Source organism: Alosa sapidissima, chromosome 10 (genome assembly GCF_018492685.1).
Source record: "Alosa sapidissima isolate fAloSap1 chromosome 10, fAloSap1.pri, whole genome shotgun sequence".
NCBI lineage: Eukaryota > Metazoa > Chordata > Actinopteri > Clupeiformes > Clupeidae > Alosa > Alosa sapidissima.
This window is the reverse complement of record NC_055966.1, coordinates 24627503-24652979: the sequence shown is the minus strand read 5'-3', so window position 1 is coordinate 24652979 and position 25477 is coordinate 24627503. Positions and strand designations below refer to the sequence as shown.

Here is a 25477-nt window from a genome sequence, read left to right as displayed (position 1 = left end):
TACCGTCACACCTTGAGATCAATTACAGTAGATTCACCAAATAAAATATTTCCTGCATGAAGCTACAACACCAAAAATACCAAACAACTAAGCTAGAAGCTGTAGGTAAGCTCATAATGTTAATCTAATGTAATCTATCACTATCTTTATAACAATCAGGTTGTATATAACAGGCAGCCTACTGCAACATTCATTAACTCTTGTTTCGAAAGGATGAATTGGCTTTCTTCTGTTTTTCAGGGACTCCCTGGCCTAAGGGGACCAGCTGGATCAAAGGTATGTTTGGAACACACCATCACGTGTAACTTCATCAGCAGGTTCCGTTTCACGAGTGTTCCGACACAGTGGCCAGCCACACAGGAATAGACTGAAAACTTCAAACGCCTTTTTGTCTGCTGAGGACTAATGAGTAAGCAGAAGTCAGAACAGAAGCAATAGAGCTCCAATCAGATGATCCCTCCTCATCATTCTATTGTCACCCCACACCTTCCTATTTGTTCCCACTTGAGCTCCAAAGAATGGCAAAGATTTCACATTTTCCTGAAATGCACTGATTTACAGGCAATTTCCCACATTAATTTCATTTAGATAGGAAATATATTTGTAAATAATGGTTTACTTGTAGATCAGTGAAACATGCTGGACATAAGTATAGTATATATACTCTTTTGGTCTCTGCATTTATCCCAATCCATGAATTAGTGAAACACACAGTGAGGTGAAGCACACACTAATCCCGGCGCAGTGAGCTGCCTGCAACAACAGCGGCGCTCGGGAGCAGTGAGGGGTTAGGTGCTTCAGCCGTGCCTACTGGTCGGGGTTCAAACCTGCAACCCTCCGGTGACAAGTCCGAAGCGCTAACCAGTAGGCCACGGCTGCCCCAAGTGAATACAGCAAGGAATGGACTTTTAGAAGTGTGCTTCTTTTCAAAAGCCAAGCCCAGGCTCTGCTCTAACAAAGTGTTGCGGACGTGTTTCTAAGACAGTGGGGTGTCCTCAGTCATCCATCAATCAGAACCTTTCCTTGTGGAGGTTATACATGCACAGGATGTTGATCTATCTGTGTTCTCATCTGAACAGACCTCCAAGGTTTGAGACTAGCATGGGATCTCCCCTCAAAAATCCATCAATGGGCCGTGTTTGAGTTGGGACGAAAATGGTTTCTTTTATTCTCGGAAATGCGATTCATGTTGAGTGTGAAAAAGCAGAGTCTGGGAGGCTGACAGAAGTGAAACAGATGTTGAGAGGAGACTGCTCAGGGGCCATTGTTTGGTTAATTGTTCAGAAAACACAGTTTATTTCCTATGGCTTTTCTTCAGAGAGCTTGTGCCTGTAGTCTGTAAACTGGCACGATCACTCTCTGTTGGCTTGCTCTTGGTCCTAGCTTGAACATCTGCCTCGACGCTGCAAATAATACAGATGTTCACCCAAGGCCTCGGACAGCCTCCCTTGTCCTCCTCCCACCCTAAAGCATACATACAATGAGTCTTGTTTAGCTCAGAGTCCAGTTCTAACTCCACAAAGCCATTCTTCACAAAGATCCTCCCCTCAATGGCTCTCAGATGGCTGCAGTCATTGGTTTTCCCAGTAAATGAGTCGGAAATGTGCTGCACAAGGGAACGCCAGAACAAATGAATGACCTCTAAAGTATAGAGAAACTGACCATAGCTATGAAGTTTTACGCCACCTCAGCCCCAGATGAAAAACACTGTCTTTGGAAAGCAACCTATTTTGCTGTGTGATTTAGTTGTGGTTGAGATCCAGTTCTTTTCTCTTGTATGTGTTCATGATGCAGGGTGTCCGAGGGTTTCCAGGCATGAAGGGGGATATTGGGTTACCCGGAGACCGCGGGGATGATGTAAGCCAATTGCTATGCAGCAACTTGTGTTTTATTATTATTATTATTTTATTATTTTACAATGTCCAGCTATTTTGCACTGGATTTAAAAAATCCTAACTAAGACCTGTAAGGGCCATACAAGGAAGAAAGTCTACATGACATTATAGACATCTACATATCAGCATTAAAGACAGCCTGGTGAATTGCACTCATATGGGTAGGTCAGTACATACAGTACTCCACTGTTTTTATGTTGTAACATATGCTTTATATGAGTAAATGCAGTCTTACTCACTTTGTATTCTGTATGAAGGGATGTGTCACCACTTAATTTCACCAAAACTCATTTCACCAACACTGTTTTTAATGGGCCAAATTCCAGGTTACATGTGCCAGCTGCATTTTTTTTATAATACTAGGGAGCAAGTTTATGCAGAGGAAGACATTAAATCCAATCACTCCTTCCAGGTCTTATAGTCAAATTGACTTCAATAGAACTGCTCTGCTTCTTGAAAACTGATCTTTGAACCTTGTCATAACCTGTCCAATAGCTTGAAGGTTTTCAAACATTGTAAGGATTTTGCATCTTTCTCTTTTGTGTCATTAACCAGAACAACCTCCCAGGACGAGAAGGGCCTGCAGGACCAAAGGGTTATCCCGGCTTGGCAGGAGAGCAAGTAAGCAACTCCAGAATGCTACGAGACACTTCCTGGCATCAAGGAAACATTAGTCATAATGTGTTATCTTTTCTAAGAAACTGATTTAGAGCTGATGAGATAGCTCCACATTCAGCCACACATGTCATTAAAGATAGCACACCATGTAAGTTATGTGCATTATGTTTCTTGTAAACCTCTGCTTTCCATTTCAGGGGACTCCTGGACCAGAGGGCCCCACCGGGCCGGATGTGAGTCACCCTCTAATGTGTCTGAATGCGATGTGATAGGATGTGCAAATGTGGTTTAAAGACTTGTCATGGTTGCAGTTCTGAGAGCCTAAAAAAGAGAAATTGCGTCAGGGGTGGTGACTCTAGCATTGAAGCATATGGTTTGTTTTAACATGCTAGAAGCATTTGCAAAGCCAGTGCTTAAAGTGTCTCCAGTTGTATATGTTAATGTAAATAGTGAGTGAGTGAGAGTGTGTGTGTGTGTGTGTGTGTGTGTGCGCGTGTGTGTGTGTGTGTGTGTGTGTGTGTGTGTGTATGTGTGCGCGTGTGTGTGTGTGTGTGTGTGTGTGCGTGCGCGCGCGCGCGAGAGAGATAGAGAACGAGAGAGAGAGAAATGCATTTTTTGTTCTTTTTTTTTCAGGAGTGTGAGATTCTGGAGGTCATTCAAAAACTATGCTGTAAGTGATGGAAATGTGCTGCACAATTGTTTTTGGCCTGTGGTTTGACTAACTGCCCTGCACCACATAAATGAACTACATTTGTAAATTAACTAAATCTACAAAGACCAATTAAAGCGTTAAACACAACCTCTTCCTTCTTCTGAAGGTTGTCAGCAACATATCTGACACAAACAATTTGCCAAAACATATAATTACACATATACTTGTTTATAAGTGAGAGGCCAAAACTAGTTTATTGTCTCCAGAAAAGAAAAGCACAGCAAGATCAGGTAGAGTAAATATTTACACATGCCTCCTGGACAAACATGTAGTAAATGTCATGTGAGGTCATGTTTTCAGTTTTAACAGAGGTGTTTGAATAGGATGGAGTGGAGGACCTGGATACAATCAAACAGGAAGAGATTGCAGAAACCCTCTCACCATCTAAACAGACCCATATAAGTACATTTTTGTTTGTGGCTATCTGTGGTCCACAAGAGACCAGACCAAATCAGACGAAACAATTTTAAATCTGTCATTTAAAATTTGAACACACCCCTGAGCAAGGGGTAAAAGAGAGAAACAGTGTTTATGTACAGTGTAAGTGAAATAACGCCATTTGTTTTACTTTTTCAGCTTGCTGTGGTAAGTGATTTTTACTGTATACATGACATTTTTTCAACTCTGTGTACTGCCATTTAAAGATTAATGTTCAAAGTGGCAAAATATTGCAATCATTGTCCATATTCACTTTTCACGTCTAGCAAATGCATAAAGCATATTCATATTAGTCATCATAGCCATTGAAGGAGTGGAATTCTACTTCTTGTCCTCTGTTCTCCTCACACTTGTAACACGTTCTGCTTTGTTGTTATATGTGGCGTACACGTGTGTGTGTCTGTGTGTGTGTGTGTGTGTGTGTCTGTGTTTGTGTGTGTGTGCGCCCGCACCCCTAGAGTGTGAATGTGGACCGGTGAAACTCCTCTTTGTGCTGGACAGCTCAGAGAGCATCGGCCTTCAGAACTTCACCCTCGAGAAGGAGTTCATCATCCGCATCATCAACAAGATCACAAAGTTCAGCAAGGAGGTGGGTGACACCACAGAGAGGATTTGGAGACGGGCACGTCAGAGTCAACCCTGCTCCTTTACCCACTCTGGCTGAAGGGTCCTCGAGATTGCACTGGTGCTGATATTCTCATGGAAAAAGAGTTTAAAAGTATTAAGCACACTTTTTGTCAATTCATCATACAATCAAGTAACTTCAACTCTTCTAAAAAAATATTTACTATTCAGCAAATTACTTTACACTCAACTATACACAAAACATACACACACATAGATACATTGTGCAGAGTACAAGTACAGAGTACAGTTGCCCTTCTTGTTGCCAAAAATACTAGTAAACTTACAGTAATTTGCTATAATCTTCTTTAGGCAACGGTTAGGCATATCTTTATGTACTGTATATACATTTGTCAATACCTGAAAAAATAAAATACTAGAAAGAAACTAAAATTATCTAAGGTCTCTGGAAGAGCGGAACAGATTCTGTACACGACGCACAGCCCAAATAGCCTGGAAAATTGCCTTCATAATACTGTTGGTTTAAATTCACGTTAAGCAATCTTTCAGCAGCAGGAACTGAAAACTACACCTTGGAGCGTGTGTTGAGAACATGCTTTCTAAGGATAGTGTGTGCATAATATGATTTTAATTTTTTCCTCAATATCTCTGGGTTCAGTGCTGTGTTGAACGTTGAATGGAGATGAGGTCAGTGGCCTATGGGTGCCTCATGGGTAATTGTGTGTGCAGAATGAGCCTGGCTCTCGTGTGGGCGTGGTCCAATACAGTCATGAAGGGACTCAGGAGCTGGTGTCCATGGATGACCCCAAAATCACCTCACTGTCCCAACTTAAAAGGTGAGATGAGATCCCTCGGGCCCTCTCACTGGATACTCACACTTACAGGAGTACCAGGGAAAATCATCTATAAAACATCATGTGGAATCCTCTGAAATCATACATATTCAGCACGTCACCTTAAAGCTGCAGTTGGCAAGTCTGACAGATTGAATGAGATTGCAATTTGCAACTCTCATGCCCCTCCCCCAATACCACCGAGCACCCTCTTATCGAGTTTGTGCTCGTCAGTGTGCACCAGACTGCACCAGACTGTGATTGACAGTCAGATCTCACACAGCCCTGCTCTGATTGGACCAGAAGAACCGGGAATTTTGCAAAACAATAACAGGCTCTAGGTGGAGGTAGAAGTGTGGGTTTTTTTTTCTAAAACTGGCTGATTTATGTTGTTCTGTCAGAGCATAGTGTTGGTTTCAGTGAATATGATCAAAAAAATCTTGCCAACTGCAGCTTTAATAGGATATGAAACAAGTTTTAACATTTTTTAAATCCCTCTTGATAATAGGATATGATTTAATGAATTCATTCTTTTATTTAGTCAGTCTTGTATATGATTTCTTTTAGTGCAGTGAAGAACATGCGCTGGATTGCTGGGGGTACCTACACAGGAGAAGCACTGGACTTTGCCAGCAAGGCCTTCCGCACCTCCCAGCTTGACCACAAGGTGGTGATAGTGTTGACAGATGGCAGGTCTGACCCACGGGACACCAAGCCACTGACATCTCTGTGCAGCATACCCAACAACAGAGTGAGCCACCTGTTCTCTGTCTTCAACTTATAGAATTGACAAAATAGCTATATTATGCTCATTGTTTAACATTATAGTGTAGATTCAAATGGCCCATTCTATCAACAAATAAATACACACACAAACTCACAAATAGGTCTAGTATAAGTCATGGTTTAGAACATTTTCCCTTTGTGAACAGTTGAATTCATTAAGATCACATTTTATGGAAAAAAAACTTTTTTTTTGGTGCTTTTACTATTTAAGAAACTATTTAAAATTGAGAAAAAGGGGGAAATACAGTATGTGCCCTTTAAAATGAAAGCTGAGTGCAACTCACTCCACCCTACAGGTGCTAGGAATAGGGATCGGCGACGTGTTCCGCCGAGCTCCTTATGAAACGATGCTGGGGAGAATCAGCTGCCTGGAGTCAATCACTCCAGGACATTACCTGAAAATCACAGACCACTCTCAGCTTCTGGATGATTCCTTCTTTGAAAATGTCACCAGCTATATCTGTAAAGGTAGCCCCACAGATCTTTACTTGCTCATCTGGTCTGTACTCCCACATTACAATTTCTTTTTAGTTGCATACAACATACAAACATTAACATTACGCGTTTCAATCTGTTCTGATTGCTGTGCTCCGACTGTACATTCAAACTGCTCATGCTGCCAGCCAACAAAAGATGTTGACATGCCACAAATCCAATCCGATCTTACTGGAGGTGGAACGTGATATAGGCTATACGTCTTTGAATCAATCATCCTGAGCCTGCTGAAACCTCTTGACAAATCGCACACGTGTCTGCCTAAATATTCTATTCTAGAACAATGAAAGGTTCTACTTTCTTCAGTCTTCATTCAATTAAGCCCTTTTTCTACATGCACACAGTACCACTCATCTCTAACCTCTCTGACTTGGCACAGCTGTTACTGTTTAGATACTAGTATTTCTAGCTGTCTAATATCTTCCCTTTCTTTTTTCAGACAAAAAGTGTCCAGACTACTCATGTCGAGGTACATTATGCATTTGCCTATTGGCAGTGTTCATTCTCACTAGCTCTAGCTAAAAATATCTTACCAAACATCCTGGCAGTTATACCCTACGTATAACAGTGACAAGTAGCAGTCATAATATTTATCTCAGCTATAACAATTACACTGAAAAAAAAATAATCCCCTCATCTTCTTCCAGCTGACTTCAAGGAGGCAACTGACATTGTTTTCATGCTTGACGGGTCCTCCAGTGTGGGCCAGAGGAACTTTGAGCAATCCCGAGCATTTGTGGGAAACATGGCCAAGCGGCTGCTGTCTACAGACTACAGTGGACTCCTGCGCGTCTCGGTCATGCAGTACAGCGGAGCCCAGCAGCATAGAGTGGAGGTCCCGTTCACCAGTCAGGTGGATGACGTGCTGACCCGGCTCCAGGCTGTGCGGTACATGGATAGCACCACGGACCTCCCGGCCGCCCTGGGCTTCTTAACCACCACCGTCAAGAGGGAAGCTCGGCGCGGGGTTACCCAGAAGGTGGTGATCTTCACGGATGGGAGGTCTGAGGCCACTGCTCGCGCTGATATACCCAAGGCTGCTGCAGCCGCTCTGGGGCAGAATATGCAGGTGTTTGCCCTGACGGTGGGAGAGATCGTGGACGAGACGGGTGTGTGCCAGCTGGTGACTGGGCAAGCCAGTGGTTACAGTTATGAGGCTGTGGACCGCAGAGTCCACCGGTTGGCTCACTACTCTGACCTGACCAGGCGGGTGGTCATGCAAAGTCTTGCCAAAAAATTGGCTAAAGCCTGATTGCTGTAAATCGTACAGGCAATGTTGATAACTGTAATAGCTACTGGAATTATATTGACAGTGTTATTTCTGTGACATAGGCTGCCTTTTAAGAATAACTAATGCCTGCAGACAATTTATTGATGTGTGCTTGTGGTTGTTAAATGTAAGCACCACTCCAGAATGTCTGGATTTTGTTGCCTATACATTTTCCTGCATTACATTATTATCACAGATATGAGTAACCTATGAGAGATAATTATAGGCCTATGTGAAAATACACTGGAAGACTGCATTAAATAAAGATATATGGAAAAATGTATGTTTGTTTTCTTGAAATCAATGCATAGATTAATTAAGTAGGCTTAGGCCTACCTATGAGAGATGATGTAGCCTAAAAAATAGCCTACACTGTATCCTAGGCTTAGGCCTAAGACAAAATAAACATGTGATGTGAAAAAAAAAACGATCTGTAATTCATTTGTAGTAGCCTATAGCTTGTCAAAACAAGTAAAACATTGATAAGGATTTGATATTTTCTTTATCATAATGAGAATATGTACAGAAAAAGGGTAATTTGAGATGTAAACTTGCCTCTAGAAGTCAAAGCATTTTTAATAGGGCGAAGCGGTGGATGACGAACAAGTCGACTCTACCCGGAAGCAGAATATGGATTTGTTTTGAACTTGCTCAGCTAGTCAAGTGTTGGAGGAATATCGTTTTGAGGATGTAACGTGTTGACACAGTTTATGCATCTGAGAGGTGAAACGCGTACATATTTATTTAGTAATGACTGTGAGTGTTCTTTGTTTTACGTCTCTGAAATTGTTCTGAAATAGTGTGATTTACGATCATCTGTCAACTTCAACCTGCCATCGCATTTCAAGTAACGTTACTGTTACTGTTAGCACACTAGCTAGCTAGCTAGCCAGCCAGCCACGCAATGTCAACATACCCATGATCTCTCGATATTCTGTGTCATATAAAGACATATACAGTAACAACCGATTGTTACAAATGACAGGGGATTCGTGAAACAATTTCCGACTTAGTTGAGATCGAAAGGTAGCCTGCTTTCTCGTTGGAGAAAATGGACTGCGCGGCGCTGGAACTTGATGCAGTGAAATTCGCCAAATCTGCTGTTTTGTTCGACCAGAAGGGAAAGTATAATGAAGCAGTGTTCTATTACAAGGTATGACGTTTACTACACAGAGATAGTTATGCTAAATAGGCCTACGGCTATAGCAACAATTAAGTAATTGTATATTATTAATCAATATACGCCCATGTTATGTAAGTGTGTGCTGTAAAGTGTGAATTATAGCCTACTGTCATTTTTCAGGAAGCGGCGCAAGCACTGATCTACGCTGGCATGGCGGGATCTAAACTGGAAAACATACAGGACAAGGTGAACGAATACCTGGACAGAGTGCAGGCTCTGCATAATGCAGGTCAGTCAATTTATTTCACTGTCAATTTGCCTCTTAATGATGCTATAGCCTACAGTCATAGTCATGATTTAGGCTATGTCTGTGGTTATAAATCATACTGTCTTGGCCAACATGCTGTGACATCCACCCATGACCTATGCGTACTAGATTCTGAATACTAGAAAGGTTACTAGATGCATTCTTAGGCTACTGTATGTGCACTAAATATGAAAGTGGAAAGTGAGGTGGTGGCCACCTCCCACCTGTAAGTCATAGTTTCCGTGACTTGCAAAACTGCTTCCAGTAAGTAGCACAACAGCTAGGCCCACAGTTTGAGAGTGGGTATGACTTGCCAAAGGTCCAAAGAAGGCCTGTTAGGTCATAATGGCCATGGTATGATGCCTAGTTTGAGTAGTGACTTGGAAGTCATCCTGTGTGTACGCCACCCACGCGGTCATCTTCCACTTTTTTGTCCACCTGTTATATGAGAAGTGGGAAAGTTGGATTATGGAAACCTGTTGAGCTTCTCTCATTCAGCATACATACAGCACAATAGACACAGCAACGGCTTACACAAACAAGCATGGGATGAAGTGAAATTATCTTGGTGTTTACAGTAAATTGTAGAGCAGTTTTCACAATTACAGTGGAGACATGCAGTAGCTTTGAAACTTCTGTGTGAATTATATTTTTTAAATTTTCTTATGCACTGAATATTTTGCCCATAGTGGTAAATATGGAATCAACACAACAGTGTCTAGACTAGAGTCAAAGCTCATATCTTCATTCAGATCATACTACAACATGTAATCAAATGGTAGATTGGCTTCACCTTATGATTATTTCACCATATGATTATAATGCGCATACAGCGAAGGCATACAAGATATAGATTATTTTATGTATATGAAATTGTTATTATTCCTTCTTTATGTCCATCAAGTAGGTAATTTTTGCCTTGAGTTTATGGCGAATGTTTGCAAACACTCGCAAACAGTCTGAAGAAGTAGTTCTCCGCGACTATACAGTGGAGCAGGACTTGAGCTGGGCAAGTTGTTACGGTTACAGTGGAATGTTAACACTAAATCTTTCAAATTTACCTTTTCAGAGAAAACATGCTTGCCATAAACATTTGCCAAATTAACGCATTGAAGTACTGTCACAGTCACTTTGAGTCAAGTCATAGTTCGAGTCTGCCAGAAGATTATAGGCAGGCATATCCTGTGTAATCCAGTGACTTGGAAGTCATCCTGTGTGTACGCCACCCACGCGGTCATCTTCCACTTTTTTGTCCACCTGTTATATGAGAAGTGGGAAAGTTGGATTATGGAAACCTGTTGAGCTTAAGAAGAAGTAGTTCTCCGCGAACGCATTTGAAGTTGTGCACTTCTGTTGTGCACCTGCTGAACCAAGGCCATAGGTCTCTAAGGGAGTACAAAAAATAAGGCAAACTGGAATGCCACTCTAAACAGCAAAGCTCACTGAATAGATCCTCCATCAAGGTAGCCTGGGTTTTCCCATGCTGCCTTACGCGCCCAATTTTATTCAATGAGATGAGGTTTGGCGTTAGGTTACCATCAAGGAAGAACCCATTCAAATTTTGGAAAGTGAAACTAACTCATGCAGGTAGCCTCAATTTGGGATCATCAATTTTCATGAAAATGTGTGTAATCCTGGGCAATCCTTGCACAATCCTGCTAACAAACAAACCAACCAAACAACCAACAAACAAACCAACAGAGGTGGAGACAGAAACCTGCTTGCAAACGTTTGCTTATGTTTGCGAATTTGAATGCACCTCTGATCTCTGTCTGAACATCCACCTTGCAGTCCAGGCCCAGAGCAGTGACCCGCTGAAGACGAAGCAGCAGCTGGATCTGGAGCGGGCCTACTTCCTGGTTACACAGGCCTTCGAGGAGGATGAGAAGCAGAACAGCGATGAGGCCATCGAGCTCTACACTCAGGCGGTGGAGCTCTGTATCCAAGCGGTGGGTGGGCTACTGTAGCTCTCTTTGTGTCTAAAGTTCCTGTAGCTCTACTTGTGTCTAAAGTTCCTGTAGCTCTACTTGTGTCTAAAGTTCCTGTAGCTCCCTATGTGTCTCTAAACTTCCTCTGGTTTAGAGAAAATACTGCCACAATGAGCCCCGGACATGAAAGCTAATTTCACTCTGTTGTTCGGACTGCTGGTTTAAGTGTAGTGAATTCTGATGAGGATTTATTTTTTTTTATCTCAAGAAGATACCGAGTCAGCTTGCTCTTTTAACCCAAACCTCCTTATATATTGCGTGATCTGTACAGTATGTTTGACAGGTTATTCATGCCACAACAAGCCTTAATTGCAAATTTAATATTGCCTCTTCAACCTTCATGTCCACTGAACTGTTTAGGGTGCTCTCTTGATATGTCTCACTTTCTATCATCTTTAAGTCAAACTGTCGTGTGGAAATATGTAGAATTAGCTTATAAGCATTTTGGTAATTTCTCATGCAGCCACACCTTTGGTTGGTCGACAGGTGTTTTAACCTGACCTTCAGATGCATGCCCTGTATGTCGTGACAGGTTTATTGACTGTTTCTGTAATTAGAGACAGTCCTCTGGATGTGTGCGTCTGCATGCTCTGATCTCGCTGCTCTCTCCCTCCTCCTCCTCCTCCTTCTCCCACAGTCAAATGAGACATCTGACCAGGCTCTACAGGGCAAACTGAAGCAGCTCGCTCGACAGGCGCTTGACAGGTGAGGGAGGCAGGTGGCTATCTCATCAACTCTGCACCATCTCTGTCTCTCACTCTCCACTTGATTTCATATCCACTACTGAAAACCAGGTTGTGTTGTGTTATGTAAACCAAAGAATAACATTTTAGGCTTCTAAGGTCAAGGTTTGTTGCTGTGATTTACATAGCCAAATATGTAAACTGTTTAAACTTTTTAAATTACATTGTGACTGTTGGCACTGCTATAACCAGTGTGCACAGTATCTGCTGCTACACCAGTGCATATGGTGGAGAGTCCCTTCTCTCTCTCTTACCTCTTGGTTATTGTTATGGTTATATGATTTAGCAGACGCTTTTGTCCAAAGCGACTTACAAATAAAAACAATACAATAGTTACAAATTAACAGTGAACAGTTTTAAAATATTGGTAAGACTACATTAAGCAAAAAATAGCTAGAATAAACAACAATGTCAATGCAATATCAATGGTTAATAGCCTAATTAAATACACAAATACCATCATATACAAACCATGATGAACCATCATATCAACTGATTTGTGATTTTGGCTGCATGACCCCACAGAGCAGAGGGGCTGAAAAATGTTGTAACCAAGGCTGCTGCCCAGGAGAGGGCAGCCTCAGCAGCCCCCAGACCCAGTGGTCAGGTGAGGCAGTTCCTGCCCCTGGGCCCGGACTTCTCCCTCCATGACCGGGCACAGCCGGTAAGAGCAGCCCAGTCCAGCGACCCACAGGGGCAGCGCTACACCACAGAGGAGATAGAGGTGCTGAGGTGAGGTGTGTGTGTGTGTGCGCGCGTGTGTGTTTGTGTGTGTTTGCGCGCGTGCGTGTGAAAGTTCTCATTCACTGGATAGAGGCATAATATGTTTATGTCTAGTTATCAAGTTACATTTATGTACTTTGATCAGAAGTTACTTTTTATCTATAACTTTTTATCTGCTCTTACACAGCAATAAAGGTAACACACATTTATTCAGATTGTATTTGCATATACACAGGATATGCCTGCCTATAATCTTCTGGCAGACTCGAACTATGACTTGACTCAAAGTGACTGTGACAGTACTTCATGTTTGTCTTTTCAAAAGTTAAACACTGGCTTATGTGTGGAAAGGGTGGAGTGTTTATGGAGCATGTATTGTTTTTCACCTCTTCATTGGTCTGAACAGGAGCACCTCCAAGATTAACGGGATGGAATATGTTCCATTTATGAGTGTGGACTTGAGGGAACGCTTTGCCTTTCCTGTTCCTTTCACGTGAGTCAGCTCCTTCTGATTCCTGGATTTCCTCACACTTGTTGGTCATTCTTGTGTCTTTTTAACGCAGAAGTAAGAGAGTTTTCCGAGCATATTTCTTGCACTGCAAGAATTCAAAATCAAAATTTGAGTTTGATTTTGAGTCGTGTGTCAAAAAAACAAAATCATTACCAATCAACAGTTTTGCATGCCAATCAGCTTTCATCTAGCCAATGCTCTTGACTTGTCATTTCTATCAGCATAGTTGTCATAACTAAGAAACTCCGGTAACTCAAGATCTGTCAGATTAAAGCAAAATGAGATTAAGTTCATCTGAAAATATCCCCTGTTGTCTCTCTGTCATAGGGACAAACGTGGTAAACTGGCTTTGTCACCCAAGCAATCTGCCATCTTTTCTCGCTGGGTTCGTCCAGATGAAATGTGCAACAATCCTACCATGATATTCACTGTGTCCAGTTTCAGCATCAAACAGGTTGGTTTACCATTGAGAGGCTGATTTCTGTTAGAATGAGCATATCATATGAGCATATGTTAGCATGGTATCGGGTATTTTTTCTACTGTCATTTTCAATACGTGTTTTTGTTTTCTTTTTCTCCAGACGGTCGTGTCTGACTGTTCATTTGTGGCCTCATTGGCTATCAGCGCAGCATATGAAAGACGCTTCAACAAGAAACTCATCACAAGGTACAGCTGCCAAAGACTCTGAGCCAATTCAAGCCAATTCAATCCAATACTCAATTCATTCTTTGCTTCCTTCACCTTAGCTTGAACTCTAGTTAATTTAGTCCATCTGTTTTCATAGCTTTGCTAGGTTCTGATAGCCTGACAAGCCAGACCCACATCAAGATGTAGGGTCTGAGAACTCACCATTGGCAGTGCTCAATCCAAGGGGCGGGATAAATGGCTGTCTTTCAAATTTCCTCCACACGCAATAGGATAGCGCTACAACTCATGAGTCCCATGTGTTTTCCCACCAGCCGAGCTAGTTGGCTAGTTGATCAAACTTTCGAGTCACGCTGTTCGCCAGCAGCAGCATTCATCTTCTTTGTTTTCAAGTAGCAGGGAATTCACGCAGACCCGCCGCAACTCTGCCGTCATTATGTTAAGCCTGTCCACCGACTCTATGCACGATGTGATTGGCCTGACCGAAGTTTGGTTTTTCCAGCTCGCAAGCCAACGGAGAGTTGCTAGACTGCAAATTACATTTGCTGCCGCTAGGGTGCATCTAGATTTCTAGGCTAAGGTTCCGACTCTTTTGACCAAAAATTTAGAGCTTAGGGCAACTGGGATCCATAAATGCATAACAGTTGATGTATATTCTGTATGTTGTGACAGTCAGACTATAGACTACTAACCACCCTGCTCTGTCTTTGTATGTTGGCAGCATCATCTACCCTCAGAACAGGAAAGGAGAGCCAGAGTATAATCCTTGTGGGAAGTATATGGTGAAGCTGCACATAAATGGCGTGCCTAGAAAGGTAGGGCTACTTTCTTAACATTGACATGCTCATGTATACATGTACAGGATGTCAGATTTGGGTAATGTTGTGGCCTTTGCCAGATCTATGTTCATCAAGCAACCGTGGTACTATACCAGACCTATTTATTTAAAAAAAAAAAAAAAAAAAAACAGGTCCGTCATCAGTGGTGGCACTATTTGTGCTGTTCTTTTTTTCTGTATATTCTTTTAGCCTTTTTATTTAGATAGGGACAGTAAAGATCAACAGAAAGCGAGTGAGGGAGAGAACGATTGGGAAACGTTATTGGGTTAGATTCAGACCTCTGTCCCTGTGGGCATTTGGACCTGATTGTGGTGTAGACGCTGTTGGCACTTGGGCTGTTCTTCTAATGAGCCTATATTTTTCTGTGTTTTAGGGGCTACCACAAATTGCCCCTCAGAGGACATGGAGGTTCTCAAAGTCTATGTCATCTTGTCTATTCGATGCAGTGCCTTACAGTCTACTAGTAAACAACACAGTTCCCACTCAATAAATCACTGAACTGTAGTTGAGTGGTATCATGCATCATTTTTGTGTTATGTCGAAGTGGAGTATATTTATGTGGACAATGCACACAAGGGGAAAGTCTCACAGTCCACTTTCAATTCATAGTTGACTCGCAGGTCTCATAAAACATCTTAATTGAGTGAACGCTTACGTAAGGACCCCATACTTTCGTTACATAGTACATGTTTCTCACTAGCAGACAGACCCTTCCTATTTAGATCACGGTCAAAATAGCCTAAATTGTGTAGACCGCAGTGTACCATGTGACATGACGGAAATGTTCAGCCTGCTAGGTCTCCACATTCCAGGCTCATCTTCATCACATCACATTACATCTCTATTCACACACATCTGCCTCCTTTTATAGTCTGCTTGCACAGCCAAAAAACTGATTTGGAGCTCAGGGCTAGTGTCAGAGTGGATTAAAGTAAAAAACATTCAACTGGAACAGAAGAGGTTGACTGCCAACACTGTAGAGACAGAGACACACCCATCAAAACCCAACTTCATCCAGCCTGCCTTATCTTTGGCTTCTCCCAGCTGGGTCATCCGCAGTGGAGGTCAAATGTCTCTGAGGCATGAACTTGAACAAACTTAGTGATGATCGTAGATTGGATATACCATTAGAATGTGAACGGACTTGGCAAGAATCTTTTTCAAGACAGGCAGCAGTTATTTTTGTGTAGTACGTTCAATTGCGCCTACAATAGGTGTCTTTAAGATTAGTATACTTTCTGTCTGCTTGTCAACATGAATGTTGTTGTTGTTGTTTTTTTGTTTTTCTTAGGTGATCATCGATGACTACCTGCCCGTGGACCGTAACGGGGAGCTCCTCTGCTCCTACTCCAGCAACAGGAACGAGCTCTGGGTGTCGCTCATAGAGAAGGCCTACATGAAGGTCATGGGAGGATATGACTTCCCTGGCTCCAACTCGGTGAGTGTGTGTGTTCCTCAAAACGTCCATTCTTTTCCAGACTGTTTCAAGTACATTCCTCTTTGATGATAAGTGCGGACCGCGTGTTCCATGGAAGGAGCTGCTTGTGTGTTCTTTCTTGGCCAGCGCTGTGCTTTTTGAAAGCATCGGCGCTGTGTTGGGAGTTTGTGGAGCTGATGGGTGGGCCATGGTCCGCCTCCCTCTTATGTCCCCCAGAACATTGACCTGCACGCACTCACCGGCTGGATTCCCGAGCGTATTGCCATGCACTCAGACAATCAGTCCTTCATCAAGGACGACACATTTCGCATGCTGTATCAGAGGTGAGATTTCAGCACTGGGCTCACATACAAACACACCTATGCACACACAGACATGCACATATATACACACACACACACACACACACACACACACACACACACGTTGCAAGACTGACATTCACTCACTTACAAGTGCTCATAACACCCATGCATGTCAGCACAATTTGGGGGCTAAATCTTGAAATTCCAAGTGTTGAATGCAGAATAAAGCCAAATAAACTCTCTGACCTTTCTCTCTCTCGACTGTTTCCATTGTCCTGTAACGCTTGGACAGGTTTCATAGAGGTGACGTCCTCATCACCACGGCAACTGGGGTGATGACTGAGGAAGAGGGGGACAAGTGGGGGTTAGTGCCCACTCACGCCTACGCTGTTTTAGACATCAGGGAACACAAGGTGAGCTACATACAAAAAAGGATAATTAGTCAGAGTTCTGAATGTGAGGCACTAAAGTGATCATAAACCATAAAGTAGTCATTTGTAACATATGTGCAGAACAAAGCATTGTTAACATCCCGAAGAATTTTCTGAGGTTTAAGTTTAAGTCAATAACAGCGAAAACATGAATATTGTTTGAAGGAGTACAAAGGAAATTAAAATGTAAACACTCATAGCCTCAACCTGATTTGATTATGGACCAATCATGCCAGTCCCGTGCTCTGTAGATAATTTAATTCTGTAGACCTCTCCTGTCCTACTAATGTCATGTCAGGGTATTGGTGTCACATTTGTTTATTTTATGTCGTCCACTGATTTGAAAAGTCATGTTAGAAGCTTCTGGAATCGGATCTAAAAATATCTTGGCTTTCTCCATCTCCATCTTCCTTGACCCGCTGTGTGTATATTCCTTTTTTTTCCTGGTGCAGGGAAAGCGGTTCCTGCAACTGAAGAACCCTTGGAGCCACCTCAGGTGGAAAGGCCGTTACAGCGAAAGGGATGAGAAGAACTGGACCCCTGATCTCCTCAAGTATCTCAACTTTGACCCCAAAATGGCACAGAAGTTTGACAATGGTAAGAAAACCGGCCTGTGTGCTTGCCTCGTAGAGCTTGCTTTCACTCACAAACTGACATAACAATCTGCTGTGCGTCATACATACTGCATGTTGATAAACGCGCTACCTATACGCTACCTATGCAACAGGTGTCTTCTGGATTATATGGGAGGATCTGTGTCAGTACTATGATGTCATCTACCTAAGCTGGAGCCCTGCACTGTTTAAGGAGTCTTCATGCATTCACAGGTAAGTCATCCACAATGACTGTATTTCTGAAATGAAAAAAATCACTAGTAACGTTTTAAAACTTTGATCCATTTTAAAAGTTGTTTTTACATTTTGTAACACATGCAGTTTTTTAACAAGTACTTTTTTTAGCTTGAATGTATTGCAGATAAATTAATTTCTTGTGTCAACAACCTTGTCCGTAAGGATGGAGTTTTCATCTTGTACATGTTAACTGTGAGCTGTAATGTAGAGGTGCTTGCTTGTCTCTCTCTCTGCAGTAGTTGGGATGCAAAGCAGGGTCCAGTGAAGGATGCCTACAGCCTAGCTAACAACCCGCAATACAAACTGGAGGTGCAGTGTCCACAAGGGGGCGCTGCAGTGTGGGTGCTGCTCACCAGACACATCACAGACAAGGTCAGTGAGTGGGCAGTTAGTCAGTTGTGATAGTGCCAGAGATGAGAAATCCGGCTTCAGAAAGTAAAAGTTCTACCACATATTTCCTCTGTATTCAGTAAAAAACAGCTGATTCTTACAAGCTCAACTCTTCAGCCAGGTAGATGTGCTAATTAGTGAAATCAATTGTTTTAGGTGCACAGGTAGAACCAAAACGTTCTGATGCCAAGTTCCCCATCTCGGGATAGCTCTGAAATGTCAGGGATTACGTTCCCATTTCATGCACTGGAACCAGTTGTGCCTTAGCAAAGGATGTAAGGCTGCATGAGAGCCATATATTTTATGGTCTCCATGAATGTACGTCATAAATCTTCACTGAAATGCCCATTAAAGGCAATATGATTGATCACAGGAAAGGTGAAAATAGGCCTGGTGTTTCTTTTTCGTGTATTTTGGCCTGCTTTGACTTTACTGAGCTCTGTCTTTCATTTCTCCCTCTTCAGGATGACTTCGCACAGAATCGGGAGTTCATCACCTTAGTGGTTTACAAGACAGATGGAAAGAAGGTGTATTACCCCGGTGAGTACGAGCACTGAAGGTGATGATTTCCTGGAGATAACAGACGTGTTAAACTAACGGGCGTTAGCTGGATTATTCACAATCTCATGTTTATTGTGTATGTGACCATGGCACAGAGGTTTCTAACTTGCACCCAGAATGTTAAGGCCCTCTCAGATTTTTATGGGGAAGATTTAAAAAAAAAAATATATATATTTTTTTTCATTTTGTAAAATGATTTTCTCTTGTATGAGGTGATGGTCCCTACAACAGCAGTAATCAGATGTCTCGTATTGTTCTCTGTGTGGTTTTATTTGTTACATTTTGGAATATTATCCTTACTCCTCAAGTTACCCTTTTTCTTTTCTCTTGTATGAGATGAGCAGTAAGCTGTGAGTACTATTCTCTGTGTCCTTGCAGCGGACCCTCCTCCCTATATCGATGGTATCCGCATCAACAGCCCACACTACCTGACCAAGATGAAGCTGACCAGTGCTGGCACTCACACCTTCACACTGGTGGTTTCCCAGTACGAGAAGCAGAACACTATCAACTACACGCTACGAGTGAGTGGGCCTCGGTTTGAATGCGTGCGTGCGTGCGTGCGTGCGTGCGTGCGTGTGTGCGTGCGTGCGTGCGTGTGTGTGTGCGTGCGTGCGTGCGTGCGTGCTTGCGAGCGTGCCAGAGGAGAGGAGAGGGAGATGAAATGAAAGAGTGCTGATGGAGAGATGAAAGAACTGCAGAGGAGCTTGCAGATCCCTGTGCCACCCCAAATCCCCACTTAAAGGAGAGCCGTGTTTACTGAAAATGCCAAACTACATCTGACGCCACCCCAACGGTGTGATGAATATTACATCAAACGTGCCTGTCTGGACATCTGACCTCGTATTGATCTCCTTGTGATGTAACAGAGAGCCGTGTGTGTGTGTGTGTGTGTGTGTGTGTGTGTGTGTGTGTGTGTGTGTGTGCATATATACTCTTTTGATCCCGTGAGGGAAATTGTGTGTGTGCGCGTGCGCACATGTGTGCATTCGTGGGTGGGTGGGTGCGTGTGTGTGTGTGTGTCTGTCTGTGATTATGTTCACACGCAAATACTCTGGAAGAGAGTAGGCGGTTTTGACAGAGCCTTGGTAAATTAGCACCAGCTCTGTGAGCCATCTCATTCCAGGAACACCAGGAATGTTTTGCTATCTCTGAAACATGTGCAGCACTTATGGCATCTTGTGAGTGGGCCATCTCGTTTCATCAGAAAAGTCCCAGGAACACCAGGAATACTTTGGCATCCCTGAAACATTATGAGACGATAATATTGTCTAGAAGTCATCATTGGGCATCTTGTGTGCTAAAATAGTGAAGCCAGGCAGACACTCTAACGATTATGATCTAACTTTGGCCCCAATTCAGTCAGACCTGATAAATTAGTCCTGCAGTTTGAGCAGGCTCACAATCCCTGATTAGAAGACGTACTAGTGACAGCGTTCCAGCTCTGATCTGATCAGATTGGATTTCTGGCTCGCAGTGTAAGCAGTTGAACACAGCAATAGTAACCAGTCAAAATGTGTAGTGCGAGTTACCATGCTGTACATGACTGAGAAAAATCGCCATCTATAAGCCTACAGTCCCCAAAGTAATCACATGTTGAATCTTCCACAGGTGTACTCAGTGTGCAAGTTTAACTTCTCCAAAATCCCAACACCCTTCACACACACCAAAAGGGTAAGTCCGAAAGTCTCTCTGATTAAACTTTCCTCCGCTACATGAGAGAGAACTCTGGCCCACCCACCAAGTTTGGTGTTAAACTAAGAGCGTCTGGCCTGGTCTGGTCTTCTCCTCAGATCAACGGCCAGTGGAAAGGTGTCAGCGCTGGGGGCTGTGGGAACTACAAGGACTCGTACAAGCACAACCCCATCTACCAGATTAACATGGACAAGGCCGCACCGCTGCTCATAGAGCTCAGAGGGTCCAGGTGAGAATCCAGTCGTTTTATTTATTTCATTCGTTGTTGTATTTTTAATTCATACAGGACAGTAGAGGTTGACAGGAAATTAGTTGGATAAAGAGATGGGAGTTGGATTTGGGAAATGACCACAGGTCAGAATGGAATCCTGGTCCCCGTTGGAACTTAAACCCAAACATGGTGTGGATGTGGCCACTTTTCTTCACAACTCCCCTCCAGATGAGAATCTTGATTGCAGTATTGCCTCTTAGCCATGAGAGGGTGCCAACTGTCTGGGTTTGATATTTGGTGCTTTCCAGCTGGAGGCTGGTCGCAATGCACCAACCCAAGTGCACCACACCAAGTGCACCATGTCTACTGACTGATGTCTATTCACTGCTACTCAGAAATGTGAATTAGATTACATTGTATTGTTAGATTACTATGTTTTCAGACTTATAATGGGTGACCTAGTATGACAACTTAACGTTTTTAGCTGTACTATGTGTGTAATTGTTTTCTGTGCTGTGTGTGTGTGTGTGTGTGTGTGTCTGCTGTATAATCAGACACAAGTCACACAGGTGCATGTGTTGGTGCAAAATAGAAATACAAATTGCCCAAAGAGGTTTGCTCCTGAAATACTGAGTTGATTCAGCCTGTGCCTCACAATGCCTTCAGCAGTATCCCTCTCTTTTTTCACCTCTGTCTCTTCTCCATTTGGAGGGTTCTCTGCCGTCCCTGCATGTCACTTCTCTTTTGAACCCTCGGTTCTATTCCCCTGCGTTCCCTGTGCTCTGTTTCACTGTCTCCCTGTTTCTGTCTTTGCCGAGTTGCTATTGTCTGCAACACAAGGACTCATATTTGCACTATCCTATTTTGTGTGTTGGGGTTGGGTGGGGTGAGGAGTTAAGTGATTCACAGCCCTTTAAGTTTGATTGATTGTGTCGGGTATATCTGTCCGCAGGCAGTACAGCGTGGGCTTTGAGGTGCTGACCGTGTCTAATGTCGGAGAGCCAGGACCAGCGGGGTTCCAGCGCAAGAGCAGCGGAGACTACCGGTAACAGCGTCCCTTCTGATCTAAACATCTGTGTGTCCAGGCAGGAATGACAGTAGAAATGAGAGACCAGCACAGTGGTCTGGAGTTTGATCATGTTGGTTCAGAAAAATACATGGAAAATACTGATGAAATCCCAAAGTGAAAATCTGCAAAAGCCTTTTATTGCTTTTATTAATGGCTCCCTGTTCTTGTTGTCTTCGACTGGTCCAGTTGATCATTTAAGTATGTGGAAATGTGATAGGATCACTTCAGTATGTGTCATCTGTTTTCCAGCACTTAAAGTCAATGTGGCTAATGTGTTACTGATTGCTGGAACAGCTAGCTTGTGTACAGCATGTCTCTCAAAGAGTGTGTGTGTGTGGTGTGTTTTGATTAGTATGCCTTTTGACATGAACCTTCGCCAAGCCAGACCACCACAGTGCCAAGTCCTCTTGTTCATCGTACTGTGTCAAGGCATGCATTGCAGCTTTCATTCTGCTACTTAACTATAAAAACTATAAAGTTTAGCCAAAGACTTTCTAATGAGGAGACACAGCACTCAAAAAATCCTCCATAGAAATGCATGGGGTTAGTTTGTAACGCCAATATGGCCGTTGTCTACACATATCCCACCCCTTCCTCGGCAAAACGTCGACATGTGAATACATTGAGCCAATCATATGGTGTGTTGTGAAGACATCTTCCCAAACGTGTTGTGAACTCGCCGCTGGAGCAAGATTGGTGTCGTGAAGCCTTGCGCACGCGCATTTCTGCTGAATAGGATGCCCGATGAGTGCCCAAAAAGCGTTGCTATATGGCCGCCGAGTGGAGGGACTTGCCTAAAAGGACTTTGGTTTAGCTCAGCCAGCCCCAGAACACACACACAGACACACAGACACACACACACACACACACACACACACACACACACACACACACACACACACACACACACACACACCCTGGGGTGTGCAGCTCAAAGCCCCAGAACACACACATGCACATACACATGCACATACACATGCACATACACATGCACATGCACATACACACGCACATACACATACACATACACATACACAGACACAGACACACAGACACCCTGGGGTGTGCAGCTAAAAAAAACCTTTAGCTCAGCCAGCGCCAGATATTCAACACACATTGGCCACTTTGAAGTTTGAAGCTGGAGAAGTGCCTGTCGCGGGCATGTTTTTAATCATTAGCACGTCATTTCAGCACACAGTATTTATAGTATTCACAAGGCAGTCTGCTGTTGTCTGCTCTGGTTTTAATTTGGTTATTTTAGGCTTCAGTGGCACGCTTGTCTAATCATTCTATTGAAGGGAACAAGAAACAAAATAAGTCATTGTGAGATAGCAAATAGCTAACAGATGGCTATTTCATACTGCTGTTTTTTCCATTAATCCAAATCGATTTTCAGCACAGTAAAAATATGGAGTGCATGTGTGCTCTGTAGATATGTATCATAAGACCTCACTATTTGTGCTGAGCTTTGGCATTTGCACTATTTTAGATAAACTTTTCCCCTCAGAATAGCAACACAGTAGATCAGATCCCACATCCCGGTTTATGATCAGCATTAACGCTGCAGTCCTTGTTTTCCCCCTCCTCCCTTGTTTTCCCCATCTCCACACACGTACCTGTGCAGGTGTGGCTTCTGTTACCTGGAGCTGGAGCACGTCCCCGCCGGCATCTATAACGTCATCCCCACCACCTTCCTCCCCAAGCAGGAGGGCCCCTTCTTCCTGGACTTCAGCAGTGCCGCGCCTCTCCGCGTGTCCCAGCTGCAGTGAGGAGGACGAGGCCGGGCGAGCGAGCAGCCCAAGCTGTGGTCATGGTGGCCAGAGGATCCACGGCTGGGTAAAGACATCTCCAGCGGTCACTTCAAATGGGTGTCTTCCCTTCCTCATGTGACTGTTAACAAAGGGTTTATGGCCATTGACTAATTTTTACGGACTGGACTTGGGAGACATGAAGGAGATTTTGGTGATTTTGGTTGGTGGGCTGTGGCTGCCTCTTTCATTGTGACTATGATATGGGCTCGGCTGTCTCAGCAAGTATGTTTATATGAACAGATGAGAGATCTTAGGCATCTTTTGCCCAACCTTGCAACGGACTATTTATTCAGTCGTGGCTGCACAGTGCACTCACTCACAGGAATACACACACACACACACACACACTCTGACATGGGAATATGACTGAAACTGTATGAGAAATGCTGAGCATTTGACCTAAGCAACGGCGATATTTATTCTCAGGAGACTGCATCCCTCCGACAGGGATCTCTTAACCGAATCTTTAAAATGATGATGTCTTCTCGCGGGCCAGAGTCGCGTCAGCGAGCAAGAGAGCTGGACTGACCGCCTGGTGCCTCCTGGGAAGGATGTGCACTTCCTCTTAAGGGCTCTACTCGTCTCCTCTTACCGCACTGCACTAGGAGGCAGCCGCACGTCTGCTCTCTGACACGGGAAGGGGAGGCACTTGCTCACATCCTCAAAAGGCATCCACGTACTCGTGCATCCATGTTCCCCACCCACACACTCAGATCATGCAGTCAAAAGCTGCAATTCCGATAGATTGTTGTCCTGCACAAGTCTCCAAGTACAGCCCATCGCACTTTTCCCATGAAGGTTTCAGAGGAATCTATTGCCAAAATGAGTAATTTACTGCATACAAAGTGAAGTTATATGATATCATATGATACTGTGTGTGTCTGCTGCATTTTTTGCTACATCAGGACTTTTTAAGACAGCTGTTTTATGTGAAGGTTCAGCCATGAGCATAGTCAGCAATGCACACTGTACATCACAAGCTGTTTTTGTCCACAAGGCAAATATACATACAATTATACACCTCTGTCTGCGTTGCCTTGTTTATTCATGGCAGTGTGTTAATTAGTTACTAAACAGTGTTACGATGTTTTATAGTCCTGTTGGTGTTTATGATGCTCAAGATTGCACCAAACATGAAGCCTTGTGCAAATTATTTGAAACAAATTGAGAAGAGTGACTGGGTCCATTTCTCAAAAACAGGGAATTGTAGCAAGAATCAGAAAACAACACCCAGGGATGATCAATTTTTTTCTCTAGGAAAGTAAAAAAAAATAAAAACTCAAGTCAAGTGACGCACATTAAAAGAGATCTTGGAGAAGTGATCAATTTAATTTGCACAAGGGTGTATTTTGTGTATATTCTTGTGCAAGCATGAATAGGGTGTTGTAGGGGCAGGGGGTGTGTTGTAGGGGCGCTTAACAAGTGTGTGTGGCCAGACTACTGTGGGCTTCACTGTGGTAAACACTAAGAGAAGTCAGTAGCACACTAACCTAATGAAAGTCATAGGACATAGTTTAACAACAACAACGGCAGCAGTGGTGTGTGTGTGTGTGAGAGAGAAAGAGGGAGAGAGAGCTAGGCTGGTTGACCCAGAACCAAAACATCAAAACAGAGCCTCGTCATGTTGCAGAGAGAAACACCTTCTGTTGTGTACAGTACAGTAGGTTAAACAACCTCTCTCAAGCATTCTGTTGTGTACAGTACGTGAAACAACCTCAAGCATTCACTGGACTAGGTACTTGATCTGAGCACTATTAGTGGTGCTTGTAGTTGCTCACAGGGTTTCAGATTGATATTTGAGATCAAGGAATTATTGGATTACAAAAACCCTAAACCATGGAGAAGATGAAAATGCTAGAAATGTCTGGAATCTTCCCTGGTCATGAGGAGAGAAATGCAAAGATGATGGCATTAACTCTCAAAAAGAATACTTCGGTACAGCATTTTTTGCTTTTGAAGTTTTGTCCAAATATTATTTCTTTACCACAATACTTTTAAGTGCTATAAGACATTGACCTACAGCCTCTGTGAATATGTAAACCATTATGGAATGTTGAGGATCATGTATTTACTGCCTGATACTAAGAGGGGCATTGACAGGAGAGTCTTGCAGCGTCAGGCGTCCTAGCTTATATTCTAACCCATCACTCACCACTACTGTGAAACCTCACTATTGTCCATGGTTCCAAGCGTCAGCAGCCAG

The 25477-nt window shown here is 43.2% G+C and overlaps 2 protein-coding genes across 2 annotated transcripts in view; both read left to right on the top strand.

Moving 5' to 3' along the window:
• LOC121720495 (collagen alpha-1(VI) chain-like) overlaps positions 1 to 7913 on the top strand; it is a 44480-nt gene extending 36567 nt beyond the window's left edge. The window contains exons 25-36 of the mRNA XM_042106684.1: positions 241 to 276; positions 1795 to 1857; positions 2451 to 2516; positions 2711 to 2746; positions 3147 to 3183; positions 3802 to 3810; positions 4122 to 4252; positions 4978 to 5084; positions 5649 to 5832; positions 6164 to 6335; positions 6802 to 6831; positions 7010 to 7913. Coding sequence (XP_041962618.1) covers positions 241 to 276; positions 1795 to 1857; positions 2451 to 2516; positions 2711 to 2746; positions 3147 to 3183; positions 3802 to 3810; positions 4122 to 4252; positions 4978 to 5084; positions 5649 to 5832; positions 6164 to 6335; positions 6802 to 6831; positions 7010 to 7614 — 1476 coding nt within the window. The 3' untranslated portion in view covers positions 7615 to 7913. The remainder of the gene's footprint in view (positions 1 to 240; positions 277 to 1794; positions 1858 to 2450; positions 2517 to 2710; positions 2747 to 3146; positions 3184 to 3801; positions 3811 to 4121; positions 4253 to 4977; positions 5085 to 5648; positions 5833 to 6163; positions 6336 to 6801; positions 6832 to 7009) is intronic.
• Positions 7914 to 8257: 344 nt separating this feature from the next.
• capn7 (calpain 7) lies at positions 8258 to 24298 on the top strand. Its single transcript, XM_042106688.1, has 21 exons — positions 8258 to 8785; positions 8936 to 9044; positions 10854 to 11011; positions 11688 to 11755; positions 12319 to 12525; positions 12923 to 13009; positions 13355 to 13481; positions 13609 to 13694; positions 14395 to 14488; positions 15804 to 15950; positions 16167 to 16273; positions 16548 to 16668; positions 17139 to 17283; positions 17414 to 17513; positions 17774 to 17909; positions 18392 to 18467; positions 18867 to 19012; positions 20100 to 20162; positions 20282 to 20412; positions 21347 to 21439; positions 23088 to 24298. Exons 1-21 carry the CDS (start codon positions 8684 to 8686, stop codon positions 23230 to 23232), a joined length of 2448 nt encoding a protein of 815 aa, XP_041962622.1. The 5' UTR covers positions 8258 to 8683; the 3' UTR covers positions 23233 to 24298.
• The last annotated feature ends 1179 nt before the right edge of the window (positions 24299 to 25477 follow it).